Here is a 19,721-nt window from a genome sequence, read left to right as displayed (position 1 = left end):
GCCACAGAGGGTGTCCTAAAGGTAGAATTTAATTTACAGTGGTTCATTCACCTGGCTTCAATGCACATGGGTTCAGATCCCTCTCGTGTGAATGATGGGTCGCTGGATTGATGTATCTGAGATTAACAAGCAACCAGTTAAGTGTGTGGTCGACCTTTTGTGCAATGTCAGTAGCAATGGGCTCCAAGTCCATGTGACACCTGGACAGCATAAGCACTATTGAGAAAAACTTCACCATTCAATGTAAAATGATTTGAAAATGAAATGGAGTGCTACAATTTTGGTCATTGAGTATTCATTAAATATTCATTACAAATCAGATTGTATGGCTACGTTGATTTTTTATTGCTGATAAACCAAAAATAATAGATCTCTGAAACTTTCAAATGTTATGAGAGACTACATTTCATGAAAAAAAAGTTCCTGTGACCCAAAAGGTCAATTTTAAATTCAAAATGTACTGAAATGTTACTAAAAGAAGCATCAGTCTTCTAAATGATCATTGCTGAATTCGCTTTCCACCAATATCTGTTTTGTGAAGATTGACCCAGCAGTTCCTGAGATATACAGATTCAAAGGAAGGTGGGCACGCCCCTTTTTACAAACATTCAAATTTGGTGGGCCTTGTAGCTTCCAAACCCCCGCTCCCGCTGACCTTAAATTGGAGACTTTGCATTGTACCAGCACCATCAACAACTACAGCAAGTTTCATTCAAATTAAAGTTTATTTAAACCCATTGGGTTCGGCATGACATGGTTGTCTGCCTCTCGCTCACCTAAACATGATGAATGTTATAGAAAATTGATTTTAGTTTTGGGAACAACTTTGATGTGCACTTTGTGCATTTCAACTAACTTTCTAGTGAGGGTTAAAAGCATTACCCATCCGTATACAAGCTTGGATTCAAAATTTCTTTGGCTGCTCCATTTGCCCTCTCCTGCGAGGACATGTCATTCAATAAATGCTCTTAGTTGTAATATCCTTGAACGTTTATAACAAAGGCGCTCATGTAAAAAACATTTCCAAAGATGATGGCAAGCGATAACAGAAATACAAAAAAGGTCATTAGTGGGAGATAAGGAGCATTTCCACCACAAGCAAATAGAAAGCACAGTGAAGCATTCCGAAAACTTGATGGCCTTGCAACGATGCAGCTCGTCTTAGCACGCGGCCATTTCTTCAGCTCTCGCACGCCATTGCATTTTACAGCAGCGCATGTCTTTTCCTCTGCAGTCTCCTAATGGATTTGTGTGTTGGATTTAGTGCTCTCTGTGCTCTCATGCATAAAATGCATTCCTACATATCCCGACGGGCTTTGGGGCGCAATCATTCCAGGAGGTTTTAGGTGTCATGGGTTCAAGGAGGCGAATCGGCAAAAGAAATATGGATGATGAACATTATATGCATCAAGTGTTTTGGACTTGGGAACTCTCCATCGGAAGGACGGAGCCAGGATTGGAACCAACGACCACAGAACTGTGAGGCAGACTAGGAAGTAAAGGTCAAAATACTAAAAAATCAAATGTCAAAGTAACACAGAAACACAAGGATCCACACTTAAGTAGGTCTGATTACAAAAACACAGATAATGGATTTTTTTTTCCTGTCTTTCTCATTCCAAGCAGGTTAATTGAAGACTCTAAATTGTGTTTATGTGAATGGTCATCTTCCAACTATGCGTTTTACTGGTGGCTAAAAGCGCAAGTGCAATAGAAAATAAATGTGCCCTGCATAAAACAGAGCACTTAATTTTTTGCAACCATGCTGTTAAATGTACAATAATGCACTCAAAGCGAAGTTATTCTAGTCTGTGACCGTTCCATTCCTCTGAGATTATTTCTATTTTAGCCTGTTGTTTTTGACTGACATCTGAAATAAGATGACAAACGTCAGAGTGATAACAACTTTCCATCTCACAGTCCTTCACAAACAAACCTTTCATTGGGACGTGTATGCGCAGCTGCCAATCTATTCATAGGACGATTTTATCCTAACTCACTAAGGACACGTTTGAGACAAACAACAGGTGGAGCGTGTGCCTCCTCATTTGACTTCAAGCGCGGATGAAATGAATGCAAAAGGACATGGCGGAGGTTTACAGATGGAAGCATGGGAAATTCTATTCACAAGGTCAGAGGTGCCAAGCCAAGAGGGAAACCAACCCATTATTGCACTTCCAATTCTGTACACTCTAATTCTGTGGAGAACATGACCTTTTATTAAGGTCCTATTTTTGACGTGGTTGCTTTATTAAAATTCCTAATCCCACAATAGCGATGAGCGATCATGTGCCCGGAGACGGTAAAAACTACTTTTCCCAAAACTCAATGCAACAAATTGTCGCCCGATTGTGTGATGAACAACACATATACAATAAATTATTATCATAATAAATGAAAGAACAAGTCAAGTCAAATATTGGGAAAAAAAATCATTAATGAACTAAACTAAACTTCAATGAACTGTTAACAATGCATACGGAGCCGACTATTTTTTGCAATAAAGGTGGAGAAGGTGATGGAACTGACTATTCTCATTCATTTCTGATGTTTGCACAGATTATGAAAAACAGTCAGAAGTCAGTCATTACTGACCCCAACATTATTTACCGTCACCTCGTAATAACCACCATTCTTTAATGAACGCTGATAAAATCCTTATTGTCATCGCTTAAGGAACGAAGGGGACTAATCACATCCTTCTGACAGATTTACACTTATCATACTGAGATGATACCACAGTAGTGGTTTATTGTAGAAACCAAAAAAGAAAGATCTGTCATCCCCTCATATGATTATATATATTAATTAACAAAAGTGGAACTGATTATCTAAAACAAAAAAAATACACTGTATCCATTTCTCACTCACATTGCTCATACATTGTAATCATAACAATCATGCAGAAATTAGTATTATTAACCATCAAAACATTGTTTTGAGGAAACAAATGTGCTAGTCAATTGTTAGTTCCGTGAAGTACACATGGCAATACTATGTTCAAAGCCACCTCATCTGTTAGATCATCTACAATCAAAAAACAGAATCATTATTTCAATATACAGTCCACATTCTATTGCACTTCAGTTGTTACTTATAAATATAGATTTCAAGTAGTTCAGCGACAATCAATGTGATTGCAATTCACATATAAACATGTTATGTCTACAGCACAGTCAGCTAAAGGCGCCTGAATGCCGTCTGAATATGGTGCCTCTTGGGAATGTGACACATTGACTTTCATGACATCTCATGACTCTCCAACTACTTGCAACTGGTTCAATCAAGATGAGATTAGGGGGGGGGGGGGTGCTAAAGAGTCAAGCTATAGACTGCATTTACAAAACATTCTCAAAGGGCACCAATCATCGGTGTCCTGAATTAAAATGGAACATTTAAATCTCTGTCATATATAATACTGGCTGGCTTGTTTTATTCAACTTTTACTATTAACTAATGACAACAATAGCTAGAAGTTTTCATGTTTTTTTTTCATTTGGTTTATCATGACATTCATGACAAAATACATTTCTCAAGTTTTAGATTTATCTGTGACAAAGTGAACTTTAGCTGCAGGGGCTTCGCAGACCTCAATTAATGCTCTTGAATTTTTTTCCTGGCAATTTCACATGAAAAGTCTTCTAAATAAAGTCTATTTTATAAGATTCCGCATTTGAAAATACCTTGAATATCAAATTAGAAAAAACACATTCTTTCAATGCAGTCTTATCAAATCCTTGCATTGGGTTCTCTGAGGTAATAATAATAATAATAATAATAATAATTATTATTATTATTATTAATAATATTATTATTATTAATAATATTGTTATATAACAAATACACAACTCTTGATATTGCACCAATCCCTCACTGAATTTCTGTCTCAATGTTCCTCACTGTACCTCAAGCCTGTATCTTCTTTTGGGTTGAGTGCAGGCTGTTTGTTAAATTTTGGGGGATAAGATTTCATGTTTTTGTTTGTAACCTTGAGTAAGGTGGCTCCAGATAAAATGCATTATTTATTTATTTTTACTCCTTCAAAGAAAACGAATAATTAAGTGTCTGCATTGCAATCTTGGGACTATTTTAGAATTTGAATAAAGAACGGTGAAAAGGTGCTTGTGAACGTCTGCTCCCAATTCTCGCGATACTAACTGCGATCTGGTCATGTGATAGTCCCGTGACTTGATGCGGAAGTAAGGCAAAACAAGAAAGGATCTTTTGACCTGAAAATTGCGTATTTTTCCTCCGCTTCTTTTTCCAATAAGCATCACTTCGTTGGCCATCCATACAGCAATGGACGGATCCATCAGCGCGTCATCAGACACCACAGGCGGTCCCCCGCCTCATCTTAGAACGTAAGAAAAGTCCCTTTAAACCCCTCGCGTGTCCATTGCGCAGCGTGACAGCGAAATCTGACTTGTGCGTGCGTGTTTGTGTGGCTTCTTTGCAGAAATGAAGGTTCCTTGGTTTCAGCTCTCAAGACATTGTTGTTCTTCACTATCTTAATGGTCACGCTACCGATTGGCTTATACTTCGCTTCAAAGGCTTACATCTTTGAAGGTGAGATTAGTTTCGCTTCTGTGCAGTGCTGTCTGGAGTTGGTGTTGCTTTTTAGGGCGATATGGGGGAAAAAATCAACACATTCTATCACAACTAGATTTCAATTGATGTTCCTTGATGATTTGTCAGGGGCAAATATTTAATACGTTGCAAAATATTTATTTGTAAAACCCCCGTGGGGACAAAGCGGTACAGAAGATGGAGGGATGGATGTTCTTAGATATACAAAGTACTATAAAAGTTTGTAGTTGTATACAATCCCACCATTACAAGTCCAAGTACAATTAACAGGTCAAGTGTTACGTCAAAACAATTTGCCATTAATTAGATATCAATAGTATTTCTTCCACTGTCAGAAAAGTATTCACTTAGATCTTTTTTTTGTTATTGTTGTAGCTTGCAGTGCTATGGAGTGTATACACCTGAGGCATTTGAAAAAAATCACAACACATTTTGCTAATATAATGTGAAAATCATCAACTATACATTCTAATACTGCACTTAAACATAAGAAAGTACCAAAGTAATGATCTACTAATTCAAATGTATTGCGATTGCACGTTGCATAAGAAAACATACTTAAAACTGTTTTAAACAAAACAAACATTGCTAAACGAATAAATGCATTGTACTTCAATGCAGGAAGGAAGAGATTAGGCTACAGCCCAATTCCTGTTGGGTCATGTTTGAACGATAGATAGCAGAATTCAGACTTTTAATTATCATGAGGAAAAATGTTTCCCTGTCTGAGAAAAGTACTCTCAATTTGTACAGCCTTGGACAGTCGGCATCCATTGACCTTCTAGTGTCTTTTCTTCTCAGGCTCAATGAAGATGTCAAACTCTGATAGCTACTTCTACGCTGCCATTGTCGCCGTGCTGGCCGTGCACGTGGTTCTGGCCTTGTTTGTTTACGTGGCCTGGAACGAAGGCACGCCCAAAGGGAAAGGCAAGTACGATTAAGTAAGGTCTACGCAGATGCGCAAACCTTGGGAAGGGGCTCCTCAGAAGAAGGGCCAGCAGCGGCTAGCACTATCCCAGCAACGTTCAACGAAACGGTTCTGGTATGTGTTGGCCTTGGACTTACTGTATGGGGACTATTGGATGTGATGTTCTCATGAGAAATCATGTTAAAAGGGGGCAGCTTTTAAGAGACTTTTGATTTTCATCCCACATATACTTGCTTGATACTTTGTTGAGTTCAAAGAAGTAAGTAAAGAATTGCAATTGTCTTTTGTTGTCACATTTTTTAACCACGTGTTTTGTTCTTTCAAAGAGACATGGTCTGACGCTTCAATCGTCGAATTGTACAGCGTTTTTGTACGGCTGCTGTTTTGTGATGTAGATTTAGTATGAAGCAGATTGATGTCCTCGGTGAATAAACATGGCAAGTCGATTTTAGTTTGATGTTTTTTTGCTAGATTTTGTTTTACTTGTCTTCATAAAGGTGTCATTATTATTGTTAATTGTAGAAACAAATACTGTTAGTCACGGAAAGCAATAACTTTATTATGAGAGTTCATATTTGTTTCCTAAAAGGGACAAAAAAATCATTGAGTGGGGGCCTGACAGCAATTTTTTTGTTCTCCTAAATAAATAAATCCCTCAAATAGAATACTGCAGGGAAATAGCGGTATTTACCTTTAATAAATCATTTGATACCTATTTTTTGTTCTCTCAAATAAATGCCACCCCGACCCGCAAATAAAATATTGCAGCCCGATAGCTCTAATATATTTGACACCAGTATTTGGTTTTCATTCTCTTGAATAAATGTCACTCCTCAAATAAAATAGTACAGCTGGGTAGCTGTAATTATCTTTAATTAAATTTGGCGCAAATTCAGATTCAAAACAAATTGAAGATTGGGATAAAAATGAACAATACATATAAAAGACAGTCTAAATAATTCAATGATTGATGAATGTTAGAAGTACTGTCCTGTTTATTGAAGTGATGCATCTGGACTGAGAAACATATTCTGTACGTTATAAGTTTAGCCTGCGTTGTTGGTGAGATGCAAAATTTTGACACTAAAGAATTTCTTGTGATTTTATTTATTCTGATTATTTCCTTTTGTCAAGTGACAACAGATTTTTGGACCTAATAAAATAAAATCAATTTTACAGCCTTAATTAGAAGAGCTTTCAAGTTTGTTCCAGCCTAAAGAGGCCAATAACTTTTTGCAGGGAGCTGTAGCTCTCACATGGTGGCAGCAAACAACGCTTTCCCGGTCTGGAAAGACAGTGAAAGCAACTCGGACAAAAAGCCAGACAGTAATGAACATTTTCTGCTTGGTAGAGCGTGTCTACAGCTGCTTCTTTCTTAACTCTGCAAATTTATTTTTTGGGCCACGCTGTCGGGAAGTTGTGGGGGGGCATCTCGAGGTCCATTTGTCTTTTTGGCTCCTGATTCAAAAGCATCAAACAAATCTACTGCAATTGTAAGCTCCGCTCCTGGCTGTTTATCATTTATCACACAGTAACCGGTTGGATGTTTACTCGGTCTGTAATGGATCACAGGCCTGTGATCATTGGCTTTCTCAAGCCAATGATTTAAATAAACACTTCAGTGGTTCTTAATGGTTTTAATCCAGTGTTTTATACGTATTGGTTGTGGCTAAACAGACGAGGAAGCCACTTGGGAATTTATCATCAATATCTACTTTGAACACGCTTGGGAAATGGACATTTCTGTAGTGGCCAGCAGATGTCAGAGCAGCAGCATCTCAGATGTCACTAGAGAACTAAGCGGCTGTGGCCAAAGTATTTACGATAAAGTTAAGTGGTACAGATACTCATGGAGAAAAAGTACGAATTCAATTAAGTAATTGCGAGTAACACTACTTTGACCTTTTTTTTTTTTTTTTAAAGAGTGGAAAGCACAGATATCCTTTTTTTTTTTTTTTAAAAGCAAAAAGCTGTCAGAAAAGCAAATACCTTAAGTAAAAATATTTGTACATCACTAGCCCACTTCTCACCACTGCAATAAAATGACACAATTTACGCGAACACCTGACTTAATGTCCTCGATTAAATACCGACAATAAGATGTTATATTCCATGAAATTCTCTCCAGATGTTTCCTCGAAATCTGGCGTTAAGTACACAATCAATAGGGTGTCCACTCCAGGGCACATTCTTAAGAACTGCTACACTGATGATTAAGTCACATAAAAAAAGCCCCTTTGTGGTTAAAGGCATCATTAACCCAGGAGGGATCTGATAAATAAAAGAGTTTTGTTTGGGGGGAAAACCCCCCTGTAAGATTCAACTTTGACATGCAGTTGCATCAGAAGCAGACTAAAATGAAAGGATGTCTTTTAAAAAGGAAAGACCTATATGGCGATGGTACCCACAATTTCTGTCCACATTATTAGGTACATCACATAATATTCAATAGCTGCACCATAAATCTTTTTTATCCTGATTTGACTTTGCTTATTTTTGACAAATGCCATATGAGCCTAAAATGTGTGTCAAGCACTTGGCGCAACAAGAAAAAAAAAACATACTACATGCATCAAGACATGTAAAATTTAATGATCTGATGTTTGTTTTCAGTAAATTTAGACTGTATTACAACTAAAGCACATTTCCTCAAGTGTTAACAGAAATATTATTATCACACCAGGCAGGAGGCTTTGTCGTCATGAAGATGCTATGCTTTCAACTAATTTCCAGGTTTTTTTGGTGTGTTTTTTTAATACCAGACCCACCAACAGGATTTCCTGGATGAGCTCAATGCGTGCATGTGTTAGTCAAATATATTTTGCAGTTTGTGGGTGTGAGAACACTAATGAAACCACATTGCTATTATTAGTGGAAGACATTAGTTCTTGACAAATTTGTGAATGAGGCCTATTATTTCAACCACAATTACATGGGTAATGAAATGTGGACATACGCAACAATTATGAAAAACATAACAGATTTTTAAAATGTGATCGATCCCAGACATAATGAGAGGGGGGGTCACCATGTGCCTAGACGGCCAACACGCACATGGTTAACCATGTCTGCTGTAGTACCAGAAATGACCTGTGAAAGGCAGTAAAGCCCCACAGGACATCCAGACTACCAAAAAATACAATGAAAAAGAAAAAGTAATGGGGAAAATCCAAGCAAAGGTTAATCTTATCTGGTACCTTCAACTCTGATTCACAATCAGAGTTTATTGCATTTTTTTTTTGCAGTTTATTGTACCACATGGTGCAACAAAATGGAACAGACAACCTGTCAAAGAAACAGAAAACAATGACCAATAGTCTGGCACATCTTGCACAACACCACAATAACACCAGCACCTCCAAGCAGACTCAAGTCCCGCCACCCCTACAGCAAGGCAGCACAAGAGATGCTCGACTCCACCTCTGAGGACATCTCCAGAGACGCATGGTTGGCAACAGCCTGGAAGCAGGAGTGGGAGTCGGCCGGACCCTCCCGAGTCCACCGCTACATTTGGGACCCAGGAGATGGCGCCATGGGAGGAGACGACCTACCACGCCGGCAATGGACCACGCTGAACCGCCTACGGACTGGGGTCGGTCGCTTTGGGTCATCAATGAAGACGTGGGGCATGGCGGACAGTGCGGCATGCGAGTGTGGTGACCCTGAGCAGACCGCCGACCATATAATCAACATCTGCCCCTTATATGGACCACCCTCGGAAGCCAGCCTCTTCGACCTAGGACCAGAGATGCGGGCATGGCTACGCGACACCGAGTTGGACATTTGACGTTACACGAAAGAAGAAGAAGAAGACCAATAGTCTTTAAAACTTTATATTTGCTAAAAAAGAAAAAAAACATGAACCTTTTTTTATGTGCAATACATTTGTTTGAACATTTGTTTGTCATACAAGTGTTTTTGGGTGATATTTTGTAACAAATTTGAGAATTGGACCTCCCAAATGGTCATTATGTGGGTTGAAGTAGTTCATGACTTATTAGCTCCAATGACACTAAACACTAAGTGACATGATTAAGACACCTTTATTTACATAATTATGTGTAAAGATGAATGTCACCAAGTACTTTACAGCAAATAAACTGAAATACAAACAATTCGGCTTTGGGTGATGTTTTTGCTCGGTGATGAAATTATGACACTTTACAAAAATGGAAACTCCTGAGACGAAGCAATCTCTACTCAGGCACGTCCTGGAATTGGATACGGTGTTTTGACCAGTGCCAATTATTTCACAACATTACACTTGTCAACTATGGTGGATGCTGACACTGGAAAAAGTTCACCCTGTCTTAGTTCATCAAGTTCATTAGGTCAGAAATAAACAAATCTTTCCTGTGGAATTAGTGAAGGGAGTTTTTTTTTTTTTTTTTTTTTACATGGAGTGTAAAACAAAAATGGATCAAAAACCTGAGCAGACCTTTATGTCACTGAATTTTTGTGCCATCCGTCAAAGTGATCTCAGTCAGTGCTAGAAAGTGTTCACGAATTAGTTAAAGACCCTGTAAGCAAATACAAACTTTTTTAATACATCAGACATGTTTAAGATAACTGCCGAAAACCTGTGCAAGGACTTACATCTGAGGAGTATTGAATCATGCAGGTATAAAGTAAAACAGTTTTTCACCTTGATTCACCAAAAGCGCAACATGCTAGCTGCGTACATTGCGATAGCCTGTTGGCGTGGCCATGTTAGCGCGCCTTGTTGTCGGCCATGAGTGTGAGAGGAACAGCGAATAGGACTACCTAGAAAGAAAATCTGACTCAATTGTCAGTGTGTGGACTGGGTATTTGACTCTTTAGAGTGCCTTGTTGTCCACCTTAATTGTGCGCATGTACATCATGGTGGGAAGGCTGATGATAAATAGGGGGGAATCGTTTTTATACACTTCTTCACACAATCTTTTAAATCACTCCACTTTGGCAGGGTTCTCTGTGGAGTATCAAATTTAAGAGTTTATTTTAAATTTCGCTTTACAGTGACTTTAATTTCACACAACAATAAAAGTTAGGAAAAACTGATTATAAGTACAGTGAAACCTCCAAAGTTGCAAAGTCAAATAAAACTCAGGAGTGCAAACCTTCATCAGCATACAGGACACGCTCAGCGTCGGCGACCCTTCAGCTCTCGAAGCTTAATTCAGTTTTTTTTTTGTTGCTTGCGTTTATAGGGCGGATTTTTGTGATGGCTCGATATCAGTCATGTCTAAACAGCTACAGCGACGTAGGAAAAAGATCTGTCTGCTCAGTACAATATGAACTCCCCTTCAATCACTCTCTTTCTCCTGTTATAACTCTATTTTTTTATTTTGAGTGTAAATCCACTCTTGGCCAGTAGATGGTGGCACACTTGTTTAATACTGTACGCTTGAAAGAAGAAGAGTGAAAACAGAGCTAGATGAACGTCTCAATCTGCTCCCATCTTCTGTTCCGCCTTCAGCAAGCAATAGCTGGAGGTTCATTCTATAATGGACGTCTTTATGTATTTTGGGCTATGGTAAGTTTGTTAGTATGAAAAAATATAAAGGTATTTGTTTACTTCACACGCGTACAAATTGGTACACTGTGCAAAAAAAAATGTTGTCATTACACTTGTGTCCTGTCAGTATATTAAATGTTTGTAAATATGTTTGCATTATTTTAATGTGTCTTTGATTCCCTTATTAAAAAGTTTCATAAGTGCTATAAAACATGCCTCGAGATTATTTAAATGGAATATATTTTAAATCAGATTTCACTTATTGCTGGGGTGCTCTGGAATGTAATCCCTGCGATGGACTGGGGTGTACTATATCAAATAATTATTTTTCATTGTATCATTCCAGAAACAACATTACCATTATGTGTACTATTTGTTTAGTTTGGCTTTACCTTTGTGTTTGAAAGTTTTATTTTACAGTGGTTTACTTTTCACAATCAGAAAAATGTTGTTTCTATGGAGAAATGATTTGATAATTAGTCTTGTGTCTGACTTCAGAGGTTCCACTGGACTGTGTTTTCTCAAAAAGTGGACTATGTGGCATTTCCTGCATCTATTGTGAATTAAATGTTTGACAAAGTCAGTGTTGTGGACCATGAAAGTCTTACTTGGAATGAGTCGAGCCTGCGCCATGAAGACATTTTTCCACAGAGCGTTCAGCCCCTTGATGTCAACGTCTCATATCTTGAGATCATCTATTCTAGTCTTGTTGTTGCCGTACTTGGCACTGTGGCCTTGCCTGCTCTGCGTGGGTGACCCCGCAGCAGATCCTTGCTTCTTGCCTTTCAGGTCACATTCCTCCAGCTTGCTACCGCTCCTTTCCACCGCCAAGTTGTCCTTATTCTGTTTGTAGGCCGCTTTGCTGTTACAGGGGTGAAAGGATGAGTCGGTGCCCGCGGACAGCGGCGAGAGGTTGTAGCTGGGAGGGCGATGCTCGTGGAAGTAGTGGTTATACGTCGGGCCGAACGGCGCTTCGGTGTCACTGTGCCCCTTGGACATGGTCTCGGGTGACTGGTTCCCTCTCCTGAAGGTCATGCCTTGGCGGCACTTGGTGAAGCCCAGGTGGTAGATCTCAATGAGGTTGAGGAAGAGGGAAAGACTGGCCACACCCAGCATGAAGATGATGAAGATGGTTTTCTCGGTGGGTCGGGAGATGTAGCAGTTGACCGGGTTGGGACATGGCGGCCTGTCGCATGTGTACATGGGCTTCAACTCAAAGCCGTACAACAGGTACTGGGCCACAATGAACCCCACCTCAAAGAGGGTCTTAAAAACGACATTAAAGACATATGTGCGCAGTAGTTCCCCCTGCAGGCGCACGTGTCCTTTCTCGTCCCTCATCAGGGGCTTTTTGTGCTTGCGGGCTTCCACGACGAGGGCCGGCTTGTCTGGCGGATGATTCTTCTCTTTCTCCATTTGCTTCTCCTCCATGCGCACCAGATGAAGGATGTGGCCCAGGTAGATCAGCGTCGGCGTGGACACGAAGATGATCTGCAGCACCCAGAAGCGAACGTGGGAGATGGGGAAAGTGATATCGTAGCAGACGTTCTCGCAACCGGGCTGCTTGGTGTCGCAGGTGAAGCCCGACTGCTCGTCGCCCCACACCTTCTCTGTGGCGGCGCTCAGGATCAGGATGCGGAAGATGAACAGGACCGTGAGCCACACCTTCCCCACCACGGTGGAGTGCTCCTGGGCATTTTCCAGGAGCTTTCCCAACAGGTTCCAGTCGCCCATGGTCTATGTGATTGCGCAACTGGGACTGGTGGGATGGGGAAAAGGCTCTTTAGTACAATTATTCTTAAGTATGAGTATATTATAAAACTTTAAATAAGAGCTTAATAAAATAAAGTGAATTACTTAAATTTAAACCTGTGGAATTCAAAGATGGAATGTAGCAGTAAGTCAGTTATGAGAACAATTAAATTTCAGAGAATTTGAAATCTGCATTCTGCGAGTATAATTCACCCGTCCTCACTTGACTTATTTAGTCCTGATGATATGGTATCAAAGTAACAAGGAGTTTAGTGTCTTACTTAAGGACACTTGCACATGGTCACAAGGGGTGAGGGATGGAAACCACAACCTTTGGGTTGTTGTCGTGCATATTGCACTGTCGATGCAATTGAGTAATCAATTTGGAATATTGGTTCAATTCGCAGCCCTTGTGACCATGCCAAATTGTTCTTGAGCGAGATAATTAACCCCAGTTGTTTCTTATTTTGTAATTATTATTCCGTATTGTGAGGAGAATGAGAAAGCGCTTTGAATACCTTGAAGGTAGAATAGAGCAATACAAACCAAAGCCCATGTAACCATTTTTAAAATAGTAATTTTAGGAATAATCATGAAATAAAACTTAATTTAAGCAGAAAATATCAAGGTTTTTGTGGCCAAATCAAATATTATTCAATACTTAAGTCATTGTAATTGAATTATTTGAGTTGACCTAAGTCATCAGGTATTGGGCAATTAATGTCCATTAAGGCATGACTGAATTTGGTGTCTAGCAACAACATGCACAAGGCCCTGACCTCAACACCCTTCTCTGACTGAATGAAAAACAAAATCCCACAGACACCCTCCAACATCTTGCAGAAATTGTTCCCAGAAGAGTGAAAACTGAACTGCAAAAGGGGGATACACTCCATATTTTCTTCCATTTCAAAGTCTTGTTTGTGTAATGGCAAACTGTCCAAATCCTTTTGTCCATATAATATAGTGTATACAGTGTTACATGACTAAAATAACACAATCAAACAGTTACGGCAAGTATCCTCCTCCTCCTCCTCCTCTTCTAAAATGCCTTACCAAGTTCAGCAGAGCTTACTGCAAATGAGTGTCAAGAGACAGGTTGTTAAAATAAGTGTACAACTTGGCGACTAGCCGACTGATCTATTCCACATAGACCACAACAGGATTATATTTACTTTAAGAGGGTGTATATTTGGCCTGTGTAGACAGGGAAAGGCAGCTTCCAGGCATGATCCTGCAAGTCGTGGCAATGTGACCGGCACTCGGAGTGAAAGGGAACACCGGCGAGAGGAGTTTGAAGATTCGTATTGGTACCGCTGAAATGATTGTCAGTAAGGTCAGCACCGAGAGTGCATTGTGGTGATTTACAAACCCGTTTATAGTACGTCCTCAGCGATTCACCCACCTTGTCACCTTCCACATCCCTTGTATTGAACTCCTATGTGTCTTTGAGGGTCCATGAGGCTGCGCCGCCGGGTCTCAGAACGGGCGTGATCTTTGGGGCCTCTCGGCGATGCCCTTGAATGGACAGGAAAAGCGGATCCCTACCAGCCACAGTGTCGGTTCCACACCGATTGGCTCGGGCGGGCAGGTTCCAGGACGCCTCCGACCAAGGTTCTTCCACTGACCACAACACACTAATGGACAAACTCTCAACCATGTCCAGACTGCCCCTCCCCCTGCGGTTAAATTTGGCCCAGTGTACTCGAATGTAAACTATTTGAGTGACTGACAGGTCAGCTGGCCAATGATTAGCTCAACTGCGTTGGTGTTCCGGCCACAAGTGGTCCTGGTGGCTAAATATAGTGCAAGGGTCTCTCCTATCATTGGGGGGCATGATTTGCAGATGAGTCGGCCTTTGCATCCTCACAGTGGAATGGAAGGAGCAAGAGCAGCAACGATCAGCAATAAAACAAAACTGTTGGTGATTCAGAAATGGTGGTGCCTTGAGATAAGAGTTGAATTCGTTCCATGGGCTTACTTGCAATGCAAAACACTCTTTTGTTAGTAATGAGTGGGAATACCATTAATTTGCCCCAACCACCACCAACCCAACAACCCAAAACAATCTGCATTTTAATGAGGTAAAAATAGCACCCCATAAAAATTGACATAATGACATTGAATGCTGCTCCTACTGTCTTGACCACTTGGGGGCGCTATGACAGACAATCCTACCTTGATGCCATTTATATTGCAGCTGGCCTTGTCTTGCCTTGAGCTCAAGTTGGATTAAAAATTATGCCTCAAATCCTCTGTCAGCTTATCAATATGACACTCATATTAGTTGTTCAACACAAAGAGGATGGTTATATGATGGTGAGTACTATTTAATTGTCAGTCGACATTTTGTTGCTGCACCGTTGGCTTTCACTTTGCTGGTGAATGGTTTAAGCATCACAACATAGATGCTAGAGCTTCGTGTTAGTATTAAGGTAGTGGGGGAAAAAAAGGCTAAGCTGTGGTTGTTTTAAATACACACCTCTTTAGGTTTAGTTGGACAGTAAGCAGTTTGAAGTCCCCTGTTTGAAGAATTTGTCACTATTTGCCAAACGTCTTCTACTGTGACCTCAGTTGAGTCCATTAATGTCACCATACATCATATAAGCACCATACTGTCAATTTCATTGAATGGATTACAAAGTAAGCAACCGGTTTCTAACATTGAGTGTCTTAGTGCTCTGCAAGTGACATTTGTTAGTGGATGCAAACTAACAAATGTCACTTGCATAGCGCTACTGAACTGAGCAGCTGAGCATAATTAGTGGTTTCAAAAGTAGTTTGCAATGCAGAAGCTCATGAAAAACAATATTAGAAAAGTGCCGCATGATGTTTTCTGGCACCACTTAAACAGACTATTTCAATCACAAGCACATGCATGCAACATTTGCAGCAGCATGATTATATAATTACAGAAAGCCTAACTCACTATTATGTATTACTCTGCTGTCGTTCTGAAACATTTTACATCAAGCACCACCTCAAAGAAAACCCTAACTTGGCCCTCCAAATACCCTTTTAATGACCAACATTATACAGTAGCATAGTAGGCTCAAGTGCTAATTACAAACAACACAGAGATTCCTGAAAAATATGTTTTGAATTATTGTAAGCCTCTGTGACGATATGCACCATTCGAACATTAACATTGTGCTAAATTTTGGAACATACCGGTGTAAAAGATTTAATTGAAATCTATTCCACAAAAAATCTGTAAAAACTGTACCTAAATAAATGTTTGAAGACAATTAGTTATAAAACCAATTTTAAAATAATGCACCGTTCTGAATGGAAAACCAAAATAAAATCCCAAATTCTTTTGTGTGCCACTAAAGGAAGCCCGCCTGTCTAAGTCCTCCATAATATGCAGGAAAATGTTTCAGCATGACACTATCACACTTTGGATCAGATCTATTTTGTGCACACTCAACATACACTCTTTTTATACCATGCGTAGAACAAAAACCTGACCCAAGAAGATCCAATACTAGTTAGTATATTTTCAAGTATTCAGAGTCAGTACCGTGCAATGAAATTCTACTCAATTGCAATTACCAAAATGAATGAACATTAAAACTGTGAATGAAAGTTGAACACTGTTCTCTTCTTAAAGACACACTCATAAATCTTTTGCAGACATTTGTCACAAATATACGTTTCCAAATGTCATTTCCTTTTGCTAAACCACTTGAACCACTCTGGTTTTTTATTTATACAGAAACAAAAAACTTGTGGGTGGCTATATAGAACACGGACTATAAAAAGTCTACACACCCTGTCAAAATGCCAGGTTTTTGTAATGAAAATAGGATGCCCTTGTTGTTTTCAACCTTTTTGAGAGGCAAGGTAAAAATAAACTGAAATGTTTTCCCCACGGGGGTTCCAATTTCCCATTTAGCATGTTGGGAGCGTTTTGTTAAAACAAAAAATAAAAGGCACAACGTCGGCAGTTTTATCAAACCCTAACACCTTTTCCCAAATTTGGAAGATTGTGTTATGTATTGTTTATTTGTACTCCCCTTTTGAAAATTAAAAAAAATTCAGTTACTTTGGTTATATTAATGCTGGAAAAATCTTTAGAAATTATTTATTCTTTACATTTTCTTTATTTCACAAAAACCTGGCATTTGAACCAGGGGTGTGTAAACTTTTTATATCCACAGTCTACTGAATTATATTTATAACGGCAATTCAAATTGTGAATCAGTTGGTTTTTTATTTTAAACGTGGACTAGGTCTGATGGTGTACGTGCACGTTCATCCGTCTTCAAGATACGACGCAAATCGCTCTTGTCAGTAAAAAACGGGAAAGAAAAATCTATTGCTGACAGCTGATAATTCCTGAAATAAATACGATACGTTCACTATTTTACACAGCAAATAATATTGTATACCGACTGACATGCTTAGTGGATATTTAGTTGTTTAAAAGGAGACTGCGTGCGACAAAGTGTCTGCCTTTCTTTTGTCTCACTGTAAAAAATGGTCCCCTATCAGCTGATTGATTTGATTTTATAGGAAGACAATTTTTGACTCATCCAGTCAACTTTAGACTCTTCTTTAGAGCGGTGGAAGAACCGTTTACACGCCCTGCTGATGAGGTAGATCACCTCAGCCAGGTTGAGCAATACACACACTCCGGACACAGCCAGCATGAAGACAGTGAAGATGGTCTTCTCTGTGGGCCTGGAAACAAAGCAGTCCACAGTGTTGGGGCACGGGTACGAATCGCACTTGACCAAGCGCACCATCCTGAAGCCCGGGTAGATCATGTAGAAAATGTAAAGAAAAGCCACTTCAAAGAGGATTCGGAAGACGATGCTGATCATGTAGGTCCACCAGAGAGCTCCGGTGATGAGATACTTTTGGTTCTTGATGTGCTCCAGCTCCTTGGGACTGTTGCGGCCCGCCCGCCTCAGAATCTTCTTTTCGATGTGGCGGCGATGGGCCACATGCATGCCCACAAGAAGTGCCGGCGTGGAGACCAAGATAAGCTGAAGCGCCCATAGGCGGATGTGCGAGATGGGAAAGAACTGGTCGTAGCAGACGCTGTTGCAGCCGGGCTGTTGGGTGTTGCAGGTGAAGCCGGACTTCTCGTCTCCCCAGACGCTCTCCGCCGCAACCACCAGGACCAGGATACGGAAAATAAAGATGACCGAGAGCCATATGCGTCCGATGCCCGTCGAGTGCCTGTTTACGCCGCTGATCACAGCGTAAAAGGACCCCCAGTTCATTTTCGACTCCAGAGCTGAAAATCAACATTCGCAGTTATAGCTTGACACAATTCGTGAAATCATGCAAAAAAATTATCAAAAGTTATGACATTAGCTTTTGATCCCTACCAGGCTAACGCAAACGGTGTAAGCGGTGCCCGGTCCGAAAGCGACCATCCTAACCGATGAGTGTCAAGGACGACGACAGGAAATGCCAAGTTGTGCGATGTCTATAAAAGCAGGGGCGATGGCCTATCGCCGGCCGTCACAAGACGCAAAATTTTGAAGCCAATTGTGAAACATCCGCTGAGCCACGTGATGCGCTCACCCTCTATTAATACTCAACTCAAACGGACCTGCAGCCCAGTTCCAGATAGACTGCCAAGAAATTCCTCCAAGGAAGCAGACGGATGATTGAAAGAGTTCTATTGTTTTATCAAAAGCCACCGACTCGGCTTTTGAAAAGATTAGCTACGTTCCGATATGGTTGCGATCGAGTTCAGTTAGATGGTCACCTAGGGGACGTGGGCTATAAGCCACACTAGTTCTGACCTCACTGAGAGTAACACAAGCAAATGATAAGAGCATGGGGTTTTACCTTCAGCTGTGATGGTACACAAAAAGTGTACAAAGCAGGAAGAAATGAATCAAAATGTTTTTCTTTGTGAGCAAAACCAAAATGCTGTGTTGAGAAGACCGCACGTTGGGAAAATGCTAATCATTCCCCCGCCACAAGCCTGTGCCCTGCACCGTCGTGGTCATATGGTTTTGTCTAAAGCATTAGCATACAATGGCATTCTTTATTGCGCCGTAACAAGACTCTTTCACATCAAACGCCTCGATTTCCGCCTACCGCCCCGGACTGAAGAAGGAATCTGTGTGGACGGTGGACACAAGCATGCCTCATTATTTATTGTGCTAGGGAGGGTAGCCCGGCTGAAGGAGGCCTTTGACCTGAGCTGCCGTCACTGACAGGTTGCACGTGTCAACATGATGAATGACCTCTTCAACTCTGGACAACGCTTCATGGAGGAACTCTTGAGAGTGTTATAAAGTTTTATAGGAGTCATTCAAAGGTGACATTTCTCAGTTAGCGGTAAACTGTACCTGGGCTTCAGCGACCACCCCAACAATGGAGTGATAGGGTCACGGGGAATAAATGATACATGAGTAAGAATTTGCAATATAGCAGGTGTGAGACTCAATGGGCTCACAGATATTTCAGTGATGTTTCATTTATTTATTAACTTTCTGCCTGTTCACAATTGTCACGGTGATTTTTCTGGTCATTTCTTAACTAGGTTGGATGGATTTTTTGTTAGCGTTGATTTCTCCTACTGCCCATAAAGGCACCATAGCGATCAGTTATTGCGTTCGGAAAGAAAGTACGTGAATGTGGAGCAGACGGCTCTCTATGTGAGTGAAGTTGGAGAAGAATAAAAACACCATTGAAAGCCAAAACTTGCTTCTCGTTGTGACTTGGAGCCGCAACACAAGAATATAGTATTTGTAATTATGCAAGGATAAAAGGTAAGTTTATCAATAATAGTTGTGTTGTACTTTTTTATTTAATTAATATTAAATCTAATTTTGGTTAGATATTTTTAATATTGAAATATTGAGATTCTGCAGTCTTGAACAAGGGCATTTATCAATAATAGTTGTGTTGTACTTTTTTATTTAATTAATATTAAATCAAATTTTGGTTAGATATTTTTAATATTGAAATATTGAGATTCTGCAG

General features: G+C 40.2%; 3 protein-coding genes across 5 annotated transcripts; 1 reads left to right on the top strand and 2 right to left on the bottom strand.

Moving 5' to 3' along the window:
* Window positions 1-4,178: 4,178 nt before the first annotated feature.
* vma21 (vacuolar ATPase assembly factor VMA21) lies at window positions 4,179-6,038 on the top strand. The gene is made up of 3 exons (XM_037261825.1): window positions 4,179-4,361; window positions 4,457-4,566; window positions 5,389-6,038. The coding sequence occupies exons 1-3, from the start codon at window positions 4,300-4,302 to the stop codon at window positions 5,526-5,528; spliced, it is 312 nt and encodes a 103-aa protein (XP_037117720.1). The 5' UTR covers window positions 4,179-4,299; the 3' UTR covers window positions 5,529-6,038.
* A 4,455-nt stretch (window positions 6,039-10,493) lies between these two features.
* Window positions 10,494-14,484, bottom strand: LOC119128928 (gap junction alpha-3 protein-like). 2 transcript variants are annotated; one of them, XM_037261821.1, is made up of 3 exons: window positions 14,170-14,484; window positions 13,940-14,080; window positions 10,494-12,771 (listed from the first exon to the last, which is right to left on the bottom strand). In XM_037261821.1, exon 3 carries the CDS (start codon window positions 12,744-12,746, stop codon window positions 11,691-11,693), a length of 1,056 nt encoding a protein of 351 aa, XP_037117716.1. In that variant the 5' UTR covers window positions 12,747-12,771; window positions 13,940-14,080; window positions 14,170-14,484; the 3' UTR covers window positions 10,494-11,690. The 2 variants fall into 2 exon arrangements, with proteins under 2 accessions (XP_037117716.1, XP_037117717.1); XM_037261822.1 differs by lacking the exon at window positions 13,940-14,080 and having other exon boundaries at window positions 14,170-14,482.
* Window positions 14,485-16,857: 2,373 nt separating this feature from the next.
* On the bottom strand, window positions 16,858-18,726 carry LOC119128929 (gap junction beta-1 protein-like). 2 transcript variants are annotated; one of them, XM_037261823.1, is made up of 2 exons: window positions 18,576-18,726; window positions 16,858-18,012 (listed from the first exon to the last, which is right to left on the bottom strand). In XM_037261823.1, exon 2 carries the CDS (start codon window positions 17,996-17,998, stop codon window positions 17,258-17,260), a length of 741 nt encoding a protein of 246 aa, XP_037117718.1. In that variant the 5' UTR covers window positions 17,999-18,012; window positions 18,576-18,726; the 3' UTR covers window positions 16,858-17,257. The 2 variants fall into 2 exon arrangements, with proteins under 2 accessions (XP_037117718.1, XP_037117719.1); XM_037261824.1 differs by lacking the exon at window positions 18,576-18,726 and adding an exon at window positions 18,107-18,249.
* Window positions 18,727-19,721: the final 995 nt, after the last annotated feature.

The sequence above is a fragment of the Syngnathus acus genome, chromosome 10, assembly GCF_901709675.1.
Source record: "Syngnathus acus chromosome 10, fSynAcu1.2, whole genome shotgun sequence".
In the NCBI taxonomy this organism is placed as follows: domain Eukaryota; kingdom Metazoa; phylum Chordata; class Actinopteri; order Syngnathiformes; family Syngnathidae; genus Syngnathus; species Syngnathus acus.
The sequence above is the reverse complement of the archived record's forward strand: the minus strand, read 5'-3'. Positions and strand labels throughout refer to the sequence as shown.

What these genes read in the sequence shown, in the direction of transcription:
- vma21 (XM_037261825.1), top strand. Translation starts at nt 4,300, where the DNA reads ATGGACGGATCCATCAGCGCGTCATCAGACACCACAGGCGGTCCCCCG. An exon ending in CCCCCGCCTCATCTTAGAAC is followed by an intron (nt 4,362 to 4,456) that starts GTAAGAAAAGTC and finishes GCTTCTTTGCAG; the next exon opens with AAATGAAGGTTCCTTGGTTT. An exon ending in AAAGGCTTACATCTTTGAAG is followed by an intron (nt 4,567 to 5,388) that starts GTGAGATTAGTT and finishes TTTTCTTCTCAG; the next exon opens with GCTCAATGAAGATGTCAAAC.
- LOC119128928 (XM_037261821.1), bottom strand. Translation starts at nt 12,746, where the DNA reads ATGGGCGACTGGAACCTGTTGGGAAAGCTCCTGGAAAATGCCCAGGAG.
- LOC119128929 (XM_037261823.1), bottom strand. Translation starts at nt 17,998, where the DNA reads ATGAACTGGGGGTCCTTTTACGCTGTGATCAGCGGCGTAAACAGGCAC.